This window comes from Hypanus sabinus, chromosome 4, assembly GCF_030144855.1.
Source record: "Hypanus sabinus isolate sHypSab1 chromosome 4, sHypSab1.hap1, whole genome shotgun sequence".
Lineage (NCBI taxonomy): Eukaryota > Metazoa > Chordata > Chondrichthyes > Myliobatiformes > Dasyatidae > Hypanus > Hypanus sabinus.
In genome coordinates, this window is record NC_082709.1 from 32,784,155 (window position 1) to 32,802,532 (window position 18,378).

At 40.4% G+C, this 18,378-nt stretch overlaps 2 protein-coding genes across 2 annotated transcripts in view; one reads left to right on the forward strand and one right to left on the reverse strand.

The window, feature by feature from the left end:
• LOC132392642 (uncharacterized) overlaps positions 1–18,378 on the reverse strand; it is a 709,726-nt gene that overhangs the window by 295,697 nt on the left and 395,651 nt on the right. The gene's annotated exons all lie outside the window — the stretch shown is intronic.
• Positions 1–18,378, forward strand: part of itprid2 (ITPR interacting domain containing 2) — an 89,410-nt gene that overhangs the window by 1,221 nt on the left and 69,811 nt on the right. The window contains exons 2-3 of the mRNA XM_059966791.1: positions 2,836–3,020; positions 12,677–12,725. Of these exons, the coding sequence (XP_059822774.1) occupies positions 2,849–3,020; positions 12,677–12,725 (221 nt within the window). The 5' untranslated portion in view covers positions 2,836–2,848. The remainder of the gene's footprint in view (positions 1–2,835; positions 3,021–12,676; positions 12,726–18,378) is intronic.

Consider the following 18,378-nt stretch of genomic DNA (forward strand, 5'->3'; position numbering starts at 1 on the left):
ATAGACTATTGTTTACATTTTAAAATGTAGTGGCAGCAAATGACCCTCCATTGGGTGGTGTGGGGATGGGGAAGTATAGTATTCTGTTCCTTTTACCTATTTGCGATAGTTGATATTGTGAAGGCATTATTTTTCCTGCTGGAGTTCTTTTCATTTCTTTTATTCCTTATTTGAACTTGACACATCTTCCTTCTCCATCTCTAGTTCTACCTGACTCTCTGTACTCACTCCAGCACAGATCCTCTTTGCTTCTGGTCATTTCTCCACACACTGCCCCCCACCCTTCCACAGTTCTTAAACTCTTTTGGCCTTTGAGAATTAGATGATGCTTCCCTTTCCCGCAGCTCTGTGTCTTTTTTTTTTCCCTGGCACTTGCCTTATCAAAGTTCAAAGTACATTCATTACCAAGGTATGTATAGATTATAAAACCTTGAGATACAGGAAGCAACAAAGCAAAGAAACCCAACAGAACCCATTAAAAGAGAAGATTATAAAGTTATTCTCTTTACTTTATGTTTTCTCATGAAATATTTAGCTCCTGTTGTAATTTGAAGTGGTTAACTCTCTCGGCATTATGTGGGTGTGTATTCCGGAGCTCCCATGAATTCATGCCTACAACAAACAGCTGCTTTCAGTTGCTCACAGTAGCCATTAACAACTGAGCTCAAGCAGGAGATTTGGATCAGTACTTGGGTTAGGGTCCAGTCTGCATTGAATGATGTCTACAAGTCTGTGTTGGATTTCCAAGACATTGACAGTGATCAATTTTGAGTAAATCATTTGTACACAACTGATATTAGTTGTCTCCATTCCCCTTTGATAGCTTTTGAGTAAAATGCAATTGGAATACTTGTATGTTTACTGTAGATTGGAAGCTGTGAAATCTTGCTTCTTCACTGGATGCTGAAGTGTTTTTTTTAACAAAAAGATAATGCAAATCAAACTTGTATGTGCCAACTGATACGAACAGTTTGAATTTAGTTTCTTTAGTGACTCATTAGACCCAGTGGAGTCAATGAAAATATGAATCATCTGAAGCAACCCTTTTGCAAGTTCCGTTTTTAAATGGTTAGGGGAATAAAAACAACTGGTTCTTAAAGGTGCAGGTGATAATGCATGTTACACTTCAAACTGTGCTACAAGGATATAGCCAACAAATAATTCAGCAGTTAGCGATGTATACAGTGCAAAACAAAATGATCTGAAGCCCAGAATTAGCTAAGGAGAGGGGATCAAGTGTGTTTACCTGATATAAGTCAGCAGTCTGAGACCACCGAAAACACTTCATGTACAATAGGGGGTCCTGATGAAGTGTCTCGGCCTGAAACATTGACTGTTAGTTCCTTCTAGCATATAGTGTGTGTTGCTCTGTATTTCCAGCATCTGCACAACCTCTTGTGTATATGCTATAAATTAGTTGGAAGCAGCATTGCCAGCTGTTCGGTCAGACGCACCACCACAGCCATTCTATTACCATCATCAGGTCCCAGTCAGCAGTGAGGGGAAGAAATCGTAGAACTGTTCTGTTGTTTGGATTTCCTTTAAAACGCCAGGGTGGGACATGTATTGAACTATAAGACGGCATGTAAAAATTGACAACACTCCCAAAGTCAGTGCAGTAGTGTCAGTTCATTATCAAGCCTGGAAATGGACTGAATCTGGAACCTTGTTGGGAATGCTAATGTTTAGCTGCACTGTACTGGCTGACTTGGTAGCAGCACAATGGTGGGTTGTGGGTTCTACTGCCAGATCTCTCCATTGAAATAAAAAGCTGGCGGCGTGGAAGTATTTGGTAAGACAGACGATCTGTATCAGAATCCGGGTTACTATCACTGGCATATGTTGTGAAATTTGTAAATTTTGTGGCAGCAGTACGATGCAGTGCATGGTACTATAGAAAAAAGTGTGAACTATGGAAAGTATATATGTATATCAAATAAACAAGTTAAATAAGTAGTGCAAAAACAGAAATTAAAAAAGTGGCGAGGTAGTGTTGATGGTTCCAATGTGTATTCAGAAATCAGAGGCAGAGGGGAAGAGCTGTTCCCGCATCATTAGTGCTTGTCTCCTTCCTAACAGTAAAAATGTGAAGAGGGCATGTCCTGGGTGATGGGGGTCCTTAATAATAGACGTTTCCTTTCTGAGGCACTGTTCCTTGAAGATGTCTTGGACACTATGGAGGCTAGTACCCAATATGGAGCTGACTAACTTTACAGCCTGACGTAGCTTTTTCAGTCCTCTGCAGTAGCTCTCCCCCTCCCCCCCCAAAAAAAACACCCATACCAGGCAGTGATACTGCTTGTCAGAATGCTCTCTGTGGTACATCTATAGAAGTTTGAGTGTTTTAGGTGATAAATCTCTTCAAAATCCTAATGAAATATCATTGCTGACTTGCCTTCTTTGTGGCTGCATTGATATGTTGGGACTGGTTAGATCCTCAGATCTTGATACCCAGGAACCTGAAATTGCTCCCCCTCTCCACTTTTGACCACTCTGTGAGGGTTGGTTTGTGTTGCCTCGACCTACCCTCCCTGAACTTCACAATCAGTTCTTTGCTCTTATTGACATTGAGTGCGAGGTTGTTGCTGTGACACCACTCAACCAGTTGGTATATCTTACTCCTGTAGGTTCATTCTCTTCTCTATCTGAGATACTATCAACAACGGTTGAACTATGCCTAGCCACACAGTCATTGGTAGAGCAGTGGGCTAAGCACCCATCCCTGAGGTGCGCCCGTGTTGATCGTCAGCAAAGAGGCGGTATTACCACCAAAGTGTTGTGATGGATCTTGTCTTTATACTTGTTAATAACTGTATTTTCACTTTGGGCCTGCAGGTAGGAAATAAATATGGAAGAGACAGTTCTAACGGGATGTGCACGGAGCTGGAAAAATGTCAAAGATAAGAGGAAGGCCTGGGCAAAAAGCAGAGACTCTTGGCAAAACTCTGAGACCATCGATGGAATGCCAACGATGGACAGCAGTTCAATAAACCCTCAGATGTCCCAAACATCAGCTGATGGTGAGCTTCTCTGCCATAGAATGTGCAAAGGGTGTGTCTCTGTTGATGAAGGAATTATAATGCCATGGGGAATATTAGATTTAATGTTGGTTTGGGGTAGCCTAAAAAATCTTTTAAAGTTTCCTTGAAACTGCTTGTCAGGAATTAATTAGAAAAAATGTTGTACCTGTAATCCCTCAGCATAATCTTTTGGCCCATCAACAGTTTGTTTAATCTTTAATGTGCCTCTGAATCTGCCAAGCAAGTCCATCACTCCGTCTGTCAGTGGAAATTGCTGATGCTCACTGTAGCAGCAAAACTGATCAAAAACCAAATCAAAACAATTGCTGCTAGCCTCCGGCTGCCATGGGGTTGTTACAGTGCCTATAAAAAGTATTCACCCACCACCCCACCCCCCCCCCCCCGGGATGTTTCCACGTTCTATTGTTTTACAACGTTGAATCATGGCTTTAATTTGGCTGTTTTTTTGACACTGATCAACAGAAAAAGACCATTTTGTGTCAAAGTGAAAGCGGATCTCTACAAAGTGATCTCAATGAATTACAAATATAAAACACAAAATAATTTTCCCCCCCACCCCCCAAATATGACACTCCAAATCATCACTGGTGCAGCCAATGGGTTTTAGAAGTCACACAATTAGTTAAAGAGAAATCTGTTATTGGCGACCTGTGTGCAGTCAAGGTGTTTCAACTGACTGTAGTAAAAATACACCTAGAAGGTCCAACTGCTGGTAAGTCGGTATCCTGGCAAAAACTACACCATGAAGACAAAAGAACACTTCAAGCAACTCTGCAAAAATTTTGTTGTAAAGCACAAGTCAGGAGATGGATGTAAGGGAACTTCCAAGTCCAGTTAAGTCAATCATCAAGAAATGGAAAGGATATGACACAGCTTTAAAACTGCCTTGAGCAGGCCGTCCTCAAAAAATGAGTGACCATGCAAGAAAGGGACTAGGGAGGGAGGCTGCCAAAAGGCCTATGACAACTCTGACGGAGTTCCAAGCGTCAGTGGTTGAGATGGGAGAGACTGTGCATACAACAACTATTGCCCGGGTGCTTCACCAGTTGCAGCTTTATGGGAGAGTGGCAAAGAGGAAGCCATTGTTGGGGGGAGGGGGAGAGAAACACTCTGAAGTCAGCAGGAAGAAGGTTCGATGGTCTAATGAAACCAAAAGTGAGCCTTTTGACTATCACACTAATGCTGCGTGTGGTGAAGCCTAACACCACACATCATCAAAAACACACCACCCCTACCAAGAAGCTTGTTGGTGGGTGCATCATGCTGTGGGGATATTTCACTGCAGCAGACCCTGGAAGGCTTGTGAAGGTAGAGGGTAAAATGAATGCAGAAAAGTACAGGGAAATCCTGATGAAAAATCTGATGCAGTTTGTTAAGAGAATTGTGACTTGGGAGCAGATAACCACACAGGAATGGCTTAAAGTCAACAAAGTTAGTGTCCTGGATTGGCCAAGTCAGAGTCCAGACCTCAATCCAATTGAGAATATATGGCTGGACTTGAAAAGGGCTGTGCACTCACAATTCTCATGCAATCTGACAGAGCCTATGCAGTTTTGTAAAGAAGAATAGGGAAAAATTGGAATGTCCAGATGTACAAATCTGATAGAGACCTATCCACACAAACTCAAGGCTGTAATTGCTGCCAAAGGTGCATCTCCCAAATACTAACTTGAAGGGGGTGAGTAATTATGCACGCAATTGTTTTGTGTTTAATTATTGTAATAAATTTAGACCAATTTGTAGAAATTTGTTTTCATATTGACTCAGAGTCTTTTCTGTTGATCAGTGTCAAAAAAGCCAAATTAAATCCTCTTTGATTCAATGTTGTAAAACAATGAAACATGAAACATTCCAGGGGGGCATGAGTAATTTTTATAGGCACTGTATACTTGCATGACACACCCTCAGCTCCAATGAAATGATTATTCCAAAGAGTCAAATCCTTTATTTGATCCTTTAGTAGTAATTAGCAAACATATAATCTTGAAGCAATAGTGTTTTCTCAGTGGTCAGCAAAGATCTGAGCAACGCTGGCCCCAAGCTACAAACTGGCAGGAAATTAGGATGAATACATAACTTGTTCCTTTTGCCTTTACCATGCCCCAGCTAAGCTGACTAGTTAAGCTCGCAACACAGAGTACATAGCTCCTACGTTCCAGCCTCCTAACTTTTATACTATAATGATTATAACTATCTGCTATTAAGTCACAGGAGTCATGAAATCTCAACATTTACACAAATGTCCTCTTTTGGTAAGCAGTCTATCCCAGACTGTGCTCTTCTGCCAAACCAGGTTGTACCTCTTAACTTTATTCAAGAAGATCTGTTTTGAAACACTGCTGCCAAATCTCATCCAAGTGCAAAACTGAAGTCCCATTTACTGTCAGCTCTAGCTGAGCATAGTGTCTTCCACCGCCATGGTCTCCTTTCAATGCCGATTAATAGTCCAACACAACATTGTTCTAATTGCATAGAGTCCATCACTAACACTGAATTACTTGCAATGGCTCCAATGCCTGAGACACATTCATCCCCATCAATGGCTCAATTTCTGTGAAATGAGACCATTCCTGAAATTTGCTCAGGAACGTTCCCTTTGTAGATAGGCATACCTTCCTGTGTATAAACCTTAGGCAGCTCACGGTAGTTTTCACTATTTAATCCAGCCACTTCCAATCCTGAAATGAGGTAGTTACTCATGGCCTTCTCTTGAGCCATGGTATGTAAGAGAAAGCGTGTTCCTTTTCCTGTCAGGTTGAGCTTGTTTATGATGAAAACTGCAGTGCTTCCTTGATGTAGGAAAGCATAAGTAGCTACTGTCTTGTTACTCTTCTTGGACTTCACCTGAACTGGAATCATAGGAAGTTTACAATTATGATGACTGGTCACCATAAGACCATTAGATACCAGGGCAATAGTTGCTGCTGTGTTTGCTTCATTTACGGCTGTCTTGAATCTGCACTCCTTTCGTCGGAGTGCTTGCAATGTGTGCTGGATATTTGTCATTGCGTATGCTGCATGAAAGATGCACCTTACAATCGAACAAACTACAAAAACCACCAAAGCAGATGCCATTTTCTTTTAGGAAAGCATCCTTATCCTTACAAACTTTTTTAATCAACATAGACCACAAATCCAAAGGATGTTCACCCTGGCCGAACAGGTGAACCTTATTATAAGTCTGGGCTCAGTATTTGCTTCACTCTCTGCGGTACCCACAGTAGTGGCAAAGCTGTTTCCTTTAGCTTGAGAACAAACTTGTGATCTAGGTTTGCTTACACTTTTACTTGCTGTAGGTGATGTAGCCCTGTATAATTTGCCAAGCACTGGCTATGTAACAATCTTCACTTGCCTTTCAATGAAGTTAACAATGTCAGTGAAAGTAACCTTGCAGTTGAGCTTTTCTTGCAGTTTATATTCTGCCAATCTCCATTCTTCTCTAAGTTCAGGGAGCAATTTATTTAAGATAATCTTAATATTAGCATGCATGCTCAACTCGTGCATGGTCTGCATGCCTTTCATAGCATTGCAACAACTTCTGAGAAAAAGACTGTAGTCTTGAAGAACCTTTGTGAATTCTGTTTTAAATATTCTGCCAAGAAAGAAAGAGCCTTTTCCATGTAGGCCGGAACAAATAGCTGCTTGTCACCAGAACATTCCTGCTGGCTGTCCCGCTAGCAACTTTTGACTAGTACTTTAAGGTGACCTCCAGTGTACTGTTTGAGAAAATAGACAGTCACCATAATCCTCAATGCTATTCTTCAAAGTACTTTCAATGAATGGTATTGCAATAGGTTGTCATCTATTAGGCAGAGATGCAATGTGTTGTTGCATCACTATGCTTATTAATTCCTTTTGTGTCCTTATGGCCTCCAGTGTGGCAGTTAAACCTTTATCATCTGAAACATGAATGTTATCACGTTCTCAGAAGCACCTTGTGCTATTGGATCTGGCTGAGGTTCAGAGTACCTCTTTGGTGCAGGCTGAGAGTGAGCTACCCCTTGGGGCACAAACTTGTGGCTCAGTTGTTTGATTTTCAAATGTATCCACCTTGACGTTAGATATGTTGGGCTTCCTCTGTGCCATGTTGATATAGGAACCCTCCGCACAGAACTGCACAGCTCGAGCATGTTTAACACCCACTGCGCTTTCAGTCCTTAGCACTTTAACTCTGGCCACCTTGGCTGCAATTTCTTCCTGTGGCATAAGCCGTCTTTGAGGTTGCTCTGCCTGTTCTTCCTGATTTCTCTGAAGCTAACCTGTCTGTTAAAGAACACATACAATCTACAGCACATTACAGGCCCTTCGGTACACAATGTTATGCCGACCATGTAACCTACTCTAGGAGCTGCCCAGAATTTCCCTAGTGCAAAATGTCTGTTCTTCCCAGTCTCTTTGAGGATTTTCACTTTTTCCTCCCAGGTGTGCTTATCCCTCAATGTCTGTTGTCTTGCTCATAGCTCAACTAAAATAGCCTCCCTACTAATGCATACTAATGTGTAATCAGGTGCACGGGATGTCGATAAGCTAGTAACAGAATATGCTGCACACACTTTAGACACGTTGTTTTCAACTGTACATGTATTCACAGCTTGTTCTTTGCAAATATTTTCATTTCTCTCCCCCCCCCCCCCCCCCCCACCAAGGAAACTGACCTTCAATGTCGCATGTTTGTTTAATTTCTGTCATGGCTTCAAGGTCGCTGCTCCTAGATGAACTCATTTTGTCTTCCCAGCATGCAAACTAGAGAAAACGATGGCTGTTTCAATTTGGCTTCTCAGTATTTCAGTCCTTCAGCTTTTCAATAGAATCAAGGGTCGAACACTTCAGGCAAGCACCACTGTACAGCTTTTCCAGTCCAACCCAGATGGACGTGGCGACGTTTGACATCTCAGAACTGTTTCAAATGCAAAGCACAGCATGAATCAGCAAAAGGTCACTACTGCAAGCTGGTGCTTCCAGTTTCTTGATCGCATCAGAGTGCTGAAGCTAATTTTGTATAACTGTCGAAAAACTTTGCTGACAAACTAATCCAAACTCAGAAACAATTGCCGTTCTCCTGTGACTGCCACAGGGTTGTTATACTTGCGTGATACACCCTCAGCTCCAATGAAAGAACTGTTCCAAAGAGTTGAATCCTTTATTAGCATTTAGCAAACATATAATCTTGGAGCAATAGTGAGTGTTATCTCAGTGGTCAGCAAAATTATGACCTCCACCGGCCCCAAGCTATAAACTGCTACAAGATGAGCACAAATACGTAACTTGTTCCCTTTACTTTTACCACGCCATCACTAATGTGACTAGTTACCGTAATAAATGCATAACACAGAAAACATGGCCACCTACACGTACGGTGACCTGGAAGTACTATCAGCAGATGCATGCACAGCTCATATGATTTCAATACTTGAACCAGGAGATAAAGCAAACCCAAACAATTTTAATCAAATATGTCCAAAGCCTCGGTAGGAAACATATCCCAAGATGTACAAGAGCAGTGACAGTGGAGTAGCAGTAGGACTGGAATGGAGCTCGACTGTTTGTCCTGGGGCCCTGTGAGTGTCCTCCACATTCCAGATATAGTTAGTTGGATAAACCAAACCATCTCTGGTTCAGGTGAGTGGCAGAGGATGTAAAGGGGAATGGGTGTATTTGTGAATAACAGGAAAATGGAATTGCTTTGCGGCAAACTGGCATGCATCTTTTGGGCCACGTGTAGTAGTCAGCGTGATTAGAAAAGGCAAATTATCCCTTGTAAGCTCTTTGAAGAAATCCCACAGGTGATATAACAGTTGTAATATTTCTGAATTCCAAAAGGATTTTTCTAAAGTAACGCATATTAAACTTGCAGTTACAGTGTTAAAATCAGAGAAACGTACAAAAGGATAGTAGAGGTTGGGACTAAAGTTATTTGTTAGATTGGATAAAGGTGGAAAATTGAGTTTCTAAAGGTTGGTGATGGGATCACTGTTGTTTACCCTTGCACCACCAAAAAATTTGGGGGGGGGGGGTGGTGGCAGGGTTGGGAGATTATTAATATGGAAAATGGCTGCAAAAAATTGCAGGTAGTAACTACATGCTGCTCTCTAACTGTGCCTTAAAATATAATACTGTGAAGTGGGACATTTTTCTAAGGAAACATACAGAGGCTACAAGCCCTTGGCAAATCTGTATGAGATAAATGATTGAAGGTTCTCAGGAATCGCTTTAGCACACTACTGAGAACAGTGAGACATTAAAAAAGTCATTAAATGGGCAAATGAAGCACAAAATGCCTTTTTAGAGGAAATAAAAATGAAAGTAGAACATTTGACTTATGCAAATTTATTTTAAAGAAACAATAACCGGGGAGTGGGTTCAAAAGAAATTTACTGGAATGATTTCAGCATAGTCATATTTCTCAGAGGGCCTATTAAATGCATATATCAAACGATTTAATAGAGTAAAAGGAGAGACCGCAGGTGCAATGAGAACTATTAGTTGAAGGCAGGAGAAATTTCCTTAAGATATCCTGAATGTGGAGCTTTTCATGGCAAGGAATAATCAAGGCAATTGTTGCAGATACAGTAAAAGGAGAAGCTTGATGATTATGCTGGTGGGATCAGGTCTTAAGTAGGAAGGCAGGATGGTAGGCCGAAGAATGAGCAGAGTTTAAGATGTGAATGCTAGTGAAGAATCAAGGAGAGGAATGTGGAGGAATGTTTGGTGATGAAGGGGATAGTGAAAAAGAGGGAAGAAAATGAAGGGAGAATTAGGAGAAAGGGGAGGAAAGGAAATGGGTACAATGGTGGAGGAAGGGCTGGAAATTTTATATAACTTGCTAAGCAAGTTGGGCTTCATATTGTTATGTTTTTAAAGTACTGTTTATGCTTTGGGCTGGGTATACTAGCTTTTATTGAAAGCAGTGAAACCTGACAAGTTTCTTGGAAGCAGAAAGAAATAATAATTTCTCTGTAGAGGAAGTGATATGAGAAAAGCCAGCATACATCAAGCAAAGCAAGGAGCACTTGTCATGAAATAGGATATCGGTTACAGTTTGATGGAGGGTTTGGAACTCCAGAGAACTTAGATTTTAAGGAGACATTTGGAAATCTCTGGTCTAATTAAGATTGAAGGTGGCAAAAATGAGAAAGAGCAGGCGATAGTACATAGACAGAAATGGGAAATGTTTGTGGTGGAGAGTAAATAGGGTCAGTGGCTGATAAGTGTGGAGCATTAAATGATGAGATTCAAAAGAATTGGGTGCGTTCTGTACAAAGGACTGAAGGGAGTACTCGGTCAAAGGGAACAAATGCTGGGACAGGAGAATGGTGGCTTTGGTTCTTGTGGTGTGGCAACTTTTACTATCTTGGGATTGATTTAGTCAATCAAGAGTGGAACTATTAAAAGGCAGAGCCAAATGATATAAATCAGCAAAATTGTAAGACGTTGTTTGGTCATAGACCAAGAAATCATGTACTTGTAGAACTGCAAAGAGCACTGTCAGTCAGCTTTTTAGTGTGCTGGTGCTAACATAAAGTAAAATAGTTTTCATGTAAATGATTAGTTTCACGTTGTGTGATACTTCCAGAGCCTTGTTTTCACTGTATGTACCACATAATGTAGCTGTGACACAGTTTACAAATGTTAGGCAATAGCTGTCGTGAAATGCGCCCACCCACACACACTTTTGTTTCATTGACCATTCTGTGAAAACATTTATAGAATAAAACTTAAGTGTCAGGCAGTCGAGCAACAAGTGAAGCTGAATGATTTGATGATTGAGACTAGCATCAGTTTACTTGATTTATTTTGCAAGTCAAATAGAGTTGAGGGTTTGTTAAGAAGTCTTACAAAGCCCCAATCTCAGTAATACAGTTCATATCACCGAATGTTCTACAATTGATTTAAATGTTTGGTAGGTGTTTCTTAAAAATGCATATAACACTTAAGATACTGTGGTGATTCCAAATTGAGATCAAGCAAATTAATGGGAATATCATTTGCTTGTTCTTATTCTTACTTGCTCCTCCCCTCCGCAAAGCCTTCCCTTTGCTTCCTCACCCTCCCCTCTTCTTCCCCAAGCAGCAACACAAATCCCCGTCCACCGCAATCATCACTGATTCCACTAAGCAAGTGGCATTCTAAAATAAACTGAGCTCTCCTTGCATTTTCTGTAAATTACCTATCCTCAGTTTCTGGTGGTGTTCTTATCTACCCTTAAGTTCTTGTGGTGCTTTTGAAAGTGGAAGGACCAAGAAGAACTGAAATTCCTGTGAGGTTTCAAAGGTACATTTACTGTCAGAGAAACATACAATATACATCCTGAAATTTCTTCTCCGCAACCATACACCAAAACAGAGGAGTGCCCCCAAAGAATGAATGACAGTAAAATGTTAGAACCCCAAAGCCCCCACAGCTCCCCCTCCCACATGTAAGCAGCATCAAAGCAACGATACCCCTCCCCCCACCAGCAAACAAAAAGCATCGGTTCCCTCCACCGAGCAGTCAAGTGTGCAGCAAAGCATCAATAAAGACACAAAATTGCAGCACCCCAAAGACTACTCGTTCACCCGGTAATTTGACAGACCACAGTCTCACTCTCTCTCTCTCTCTCTCTCTCTCTCTCTCTCATCCCTAATAAGGGAAAAAGAGGTCATCCCGTTTTGCAGTGAGGAAGCCATTTATTAAATCCATTATTGAAAACACTTCAATAATGGATGGTTTGGTCTAGTGAAAGAATATGTATGATGGCTGAAATATATGCCATGCTCTTCTTTAGAATGTTACATTCTACTTTGTCATAAGTTACAGTACTGTAATTTTAGCTATGTGTCTTTCCTCCATCTCCACAAACCAGGAGGAGTTTCTGTAATTTTGTAGGCAATGCTCTAGGTTTGTTTTTGTCTTCTCAGTTTTTCCTCAACAGAGCAGCAAGGTTCAAATCCTTTTGACGATATCATGCAAGGAAAGAGTTAAGTTTAAGTGAGGGCAAAATGTACAGCCCGTATAATCGAACAGATGACTGTTTTAAGCAATTAACTGTGACAACTCGCCATGTTGGCACACCTTCTTAAATTGCCATGATCTTATGATTAAATTTTCTGAAGTGACAGGTTAACAGTTTGGACAAGAATTTTTTATTTCTAAAATAATTGTCACTCTGTAGCTTCATATCTAAATGGCCCCAGGTCAAATATGTGAATCTGCTATTCATAAATAAATATATTAACTGCATAAATATTCCTTCACAAGTGTGGTAGGCTGAAAAAGGAAATGATTTAGCTGTAGGCAATCATTTTAGATTGCAGGCAACATCAATAAAATTTGCAGAAGCTTCTGAATTTACTTCAGTTCTTGCATCTTGCTCCATTTTCCCTTTGAATTTCCCAGAATATAATAATGTCTCTGAACTCATTGTGTAAAGAAACTTGAACTTGGATTATTCTGTGTACATTTTTAAAGCTCTATTTCTTAATTGTTTGCAGATATACCAATCTTCTGCAAAATCCTTTAAAATGTTTGACATATTGAGTCTAATTTCAATTTTAAAGTTGTTTTAATTTCTACCTGTTTTGCTTAAGGTTAAAAACCTGGTTAAATGACTGTTGACTGGGCACATATTTCACTAAACAAATATCTCCCTTTGGCAGAGAATGGCATATCAAATGAGAAGATTGAAATTTGGCTTCAAGACTGTGGGTAAGCCTGCATCTGTTTTGAACAGATTAAATGAACTTTTGAAAAAACTCTCTTCACTTCTATACTCTATTTAAAATTCACTCATTTCAATAAGTTTCAACAGCAGTTGTGGTGACTTAATAAGAAAGGGTGGCTTTGATAAAAGCTGGAATAATGGCAGAGAAAATCTTGGGTCAGAAATTCAAGGAGTAGGCTCAATTAGAGTGGAGCTAAGAAATAGCAAGGACTAAAGAAATCTGAGGCACTTGTAAGGGCACCCAAAATGTAATGGTAATGTACAGTATAGAATAAGTCAGGAAATTAGAGGCACATGTAACAAATGCAATGCAATAATTGTGGTGGGGGAGGGGGGCTTATTGCCTGTGCAAACCAAAATGGTAGTAATAGGGTAAGAGAATGAATTCATGGAATATTCTGGAAATTTTCTATATCAGTATGTTGAGGTACTGTACCAGCAAGGGGAAAAGCTATTTGGATCTAGCATTGTGCAATGAGAAAGGATATATAATATTTCTGTGCATTTATTTTTTATGTTATTAGTAATTACGACCTCAAAGTTCCACTAAGTTTGACATGACATGATTCCATCACCAGACAACTGCCCCCTTCCACGCGCTTGCTTCATAACAAGTGGACTGTTACCTTGAAGATGCCCTACTCCACTTCCATCTCCATTACCCATTCTTTATCTGTAACACTTTTCAATGCAATCACGAAGATGCAGTACTGCCATTCTCTTTCCTACCATTACAGGAAACCAAACTTTCCTTCCAGGTGAAACACAATTCACTCCCATTTTTTCAAAATAAATAAATTGCATTTGGAGCTTGTATGTGGTCTGTACAGATTAGTTTTGCAGGATGTCTCCCCTCATTCTACAAGGGTGATCCCGTGTTTCCATTTGCCTTTCTTTTTAGTCCTTAATCACATTTCATGTCTTTTGACTTCTTGCATAGTTCCAACAATGCCTGACGTAAATCTATGGGACAACACCTCATCTTTTGTCCACAAGTCATATCACTGAATGTCACATCTTCAATTTAATCTCTTTCTTTGTTTCCGTGGATAGTACTGTGTGTTTCTGCTTTTCCTGTTTTTCTTTTCTCTTCTACATCTAAATGTCAGTTTGAAAATATTAATTGTTTTGAAACTTTGGTTGGCTCATGTTCACAGACATTGCCTGCATTATCTCCAGTCCTCCCCTCTTTGTTGTCTGGATGTTTTGAGATATTTGAACTTAAAACGTTACTGGCTTTGGCGAGGGTGCTTTTGCTGAACCAAAGACTTTATGGAAACAGCAGCCAGCAGTCAGTAAAACATTCATAAGACCATAAGATATTGGAGCATAATTAGGCCATTTGGTCCATCAAGTCTGCTCTGTCATTTCAATATGGCTGATCCAGTCTTTTACCTTCTCCCCATATCCCTTCACGCCCTGACCAATCAAGAATTTGTCAACCTCTGCCTTAAATAGCCATAAAGACTTGGCCTCCACAGCTGCCTGTGGCAAAGAATTCTTGAGATTCAAAGGGGAGATATGTTAAAATCAACATATCTTCCTAATTCTAACATTGGATCAGAGGTGCAATAATATAATGTTATAGCAGGACGAGACTCCTGCTGAATTCCGTGTGGAGCCCAGCTGTGGAATACAGTAACAGGTGGGACAGAATCTGCCATTCAATAAACTCAAGATTAAGTGTCACTTAATTGTGAGATTTTTATCTGAATGGTAGAATGCTGAGCTTCCCTTTAGAATTGCCTGCAAGGTTCAGCCCTTGTTGTTTGTAGAACCTTGCTCTGTGTAAGTTGGCGCCCATGTTTCCTATAACAATAAATATCCATAGGCTGTGCCCTAAAAGGTCCTACATAAAAGCAAGTCCTGTGGTTTTTTTGCATCTTTTCTGATAAGGATGATGTGTGGGTTTAATAAAACCTTAATTCTCCAACTATGAATCCGGTAGCTGAAAAGTACATAATACTACTCCACCATCTTGTCCTTGTTCTCCCTCGGAAAGCTTTTCCCCTAACTTAGTTCATAATACCCTGTGGATCTTTCAAATCCATAATGTTCCTAAAGTAAGCTATTCTTTAAATAGTACGACTTCAGCTACCCAAAGGTAACGGAGTTGTTGGCACAACACTTACAGTACCGTGGCTGTCTGTAAGAAGATTGTATGTTTTCCCCGTCCCCACGTGGGTTTCCACCAGGTGCTCCGGTTTCCTCCCGCAGTCCAAAGACCTACCAATTGGTTTGTTAATTGGTTGTTATAAATTATCCCGTGATTAGCCCAGGGTTAAATCGGGGGTTACTGGGCAGTACTGCTTAAAGGGCCAGAAAGGCCTACTCCACGCTGTCTCAGTCAATAAGTGACTGTGAAACTGGTAATTTTTCAGGCTAATAAAATATTTCCTGCTGAATAACAAAAGGATTTCTTGTTTTAGGTAATTACTATAACCAGCTGTTGACAGAATGAGTGACATTTAGTAACATTTTCCATTTTTTTTGTTCTACCAGTGACATTTAAGGAGAGAGTAAAGAATTAGAACAGTTGTTAGCCACTTGCCATTTATGCTTGCACTGCAGCTTAGGAAGATCTGAGCTAATCTTGGGCATCGACATGGTCTTCCTACAATGACCCCATATTTCCAGATACCCATAAAATCTAAAAGTCCTTCTATTTCTGTGGTTGTCCATTAATTCAGCTATTTTTGTCAGTTGTGTAAGAGCAAGCAACTGTGCCTATACTAATATAAGCAATAGATATTTGATGAAATATTAATAATAATGTGTTTTGAAGCATGGTGAGAAATTTTTAATTGTTCTCCAATGTTATTGTTACAAAATGAGGATGATTCAACAAGATTACTCAGGATGCAAGAAGCTTTCACCTTTTTGCATTTGTTATTGCAATGATATGACTATAATGACGATATAATGAGCTCCTTCACAATTTATTGTTCATTTAACCATCCCCTTTTGGTGTATAATGATGTTACCTGCAAAAAAATTCTTCATCTGATCTAAAACAATGAGCAATTATTTATGTAGATTTTCCTGACTGCTCATTGTCTTTTGAACATCTTGAAGCTAATCAAGAACTTTTAACATATAGTTCACTGATATGATGTTAGAGTTAAATTAAATGGCTGCTTCTCCCTAGCATACTCCTGGCTAATGTTCAGTACCCGGACAACAAGCTGTGTGAACTGAGAGCCAGAATCTCCTACCGGCGGGAAACAAAGGAATGTAACGTTTTGAGTTTCGTGGAGACCTGGTTGCCTCGCTGACTCTCAACACAGGAGCCCTCCAGGGCTGTGCCCTAAACCCTCTCCTTTAATCTCTGTACACCCATGACTGTGTTGCCACCCACAGCTCCAATCTGCTAATTAAATTTGCAGAAGACACTACATTGATCGGCCTTCTCTCAAATAATAATAAGGCAGCCTACGGAGAATAAGTCATCACCCTGTCACAGTGGTGACAAGGAACTGACCTCTCCCTTGATGTTACAAAAACAAAGGAGCTGGTTGTGGACTACAGGAGGAACGGAGATGTTCTAATCCCTATTGACATCAATGGATCTGCAGTTGAGAGAGTGAATAGCTTTAATAGCTTTAAGTTCCTTGGCATACATATCTCTGAGGATCTCACGTGGTCTGTACACAGCGGCTGTGTGGTGAAAAAAGCACAATAGCGCCTCTTTCACCTCAGACGGTTGAAGAAATTTGATATGGGCCCCCAAATCTTAAAAACTTTCTACAGGGACACAATTGAGAGCATCCTGACTGGCAGCATCACTACCTGATATGTAATTCCCTCAATCACAGGACTCTGCAGAGAGTGGTGCGGACAGCCCAGTGCATCTGTAGATGTGAACTTCCCGCTATTCAGGACATTTACAGCAACAGGTGTGTGAAAATGGCCCGAAGGATCATTGGGGATCCAAGTCACCCCAACCACAAACTGTTCCAGCTGCTACCACCTGGGAAACAGTATTATCTGCAGCATAAAAGCCAGGACCAACAGGCTCCAAAACAGCTTCTTGCACCAGACCATCAGACTGATTAATTCACACTGTCACAATTGTATTTCTAAGCTACATTGACTTCTGTTGTATATCTAACTGTACATGCTATTTATTACAAGTTACTGTAATTTGCACATTCAGATGGAGATTTAGCGTAAAGAGTTTGACTCATGTATGTGAAGGATGTAAGAAATTCAATTCAATTCAATTTTTAATGCGTTTTGTTTTATGTATTGTATTCTTGCAGTAGATCTAGCCTTTGTCTTACATTCCAATTAACTAATGCCATATTTGGTTTTGGAGAGTAGGATCCCAAAAGCTGCATAATTATAATAGAAGTTTGTTTCCATGGAATACAGTGCCAATGAAAAGTATTCAGCTCCCTGCCCCACGGATGTTTTATTGTTCTTTACAACATTGAATCACAGCAGGTTTAATTTGGCTTTTTTGACACAGATCAGCAGAAAAAGGCTCTTTCATGTCAAACTAAAAGCAGATTTTTACAAAGTGATCTAAATTAATGACAAACATAAAACACAAAATAATTGATTGCGTATTCACCTCCTTCAAATTAGTATTAAGTAGATGCATTTTTGGCAATTAATGGCAGCCTTGAGTCTGTGTGGATAGGTATTTAACAACTTTGCACATCTGAACACTGCAATTTTACCCCGTTCTCCTTTACAAATCTGCTCTAGCTCTGTTAGAGTGCATGGGGATCATGACCGAACAGCCCTTTTCAAGTTCAGCCATAAGTTCTTAATTGGATTGAGGTCTGAACTCTGACTTGGTTGCTGCAGGATATTAACCTTGTTTTTAAGCCAATCCTGTGTAGCTTTGGCTTTATGCTTGTGGTCATTGTCTTGTTGAGAAAACGAATCCTCTTCCAAGTCACATCACTTGCAGACTGCATTAGGTTTTTCTCCAGGATTTCCCTGTATTTAGCAGCATTTGTTTTAACCTCTACCTTCACAAGTCTTTCAGGGCTTGCTGCATTGAAGCATCCCCACCGCATGATGCAGCCACCACCATGCTTCATGGTATGGATTGTGTGTTTTGATGCGGTGCAGTGTTTGGATTATGCCAAACAGAGCGTTTAGTCTGATGGCCAAAAAGCTCAATTTTGGTTTAATCAGAGTATAGAACCCTCCAGCTGACTTCAGAGTCTCCAACATGCCTTCTGGCAAACTCTAGCTGAGATTTCATGTGAGTTTTTTTCAACAGTGGCTTTCATTCTGCCACTCTCCCATAAAACTGTGACTGGTGAAGCACCCGGGCAACAGTTGTTGTACGCGCAGTCTCTCCCATCTCAGCCACTGAAGCTTGGAACACCTCCAGAGTTGTCGTATGTTTCTTGGTGACCTCCCTCACTAGTCCCCTCCTTGCACAGTCACTCAGTTTTTCAGGAAGGCCTGCTCTAGGCAGATTTACAGTTGTGCCTTATTCTTTCAATTTCTTGATTGACTTAACTGTACTCCAAAGGATATTCAGTGACTTGGATATGTTCTTGTATCCATCTCTTGACTTGTGCTTGGAGTGTTAATTTGTCGTCTTGGTGTAGTTTTTGCCGGGATACTGACTCATCAGCAGTTGGACCCTCCAGATACAGGAGTATTTTTACT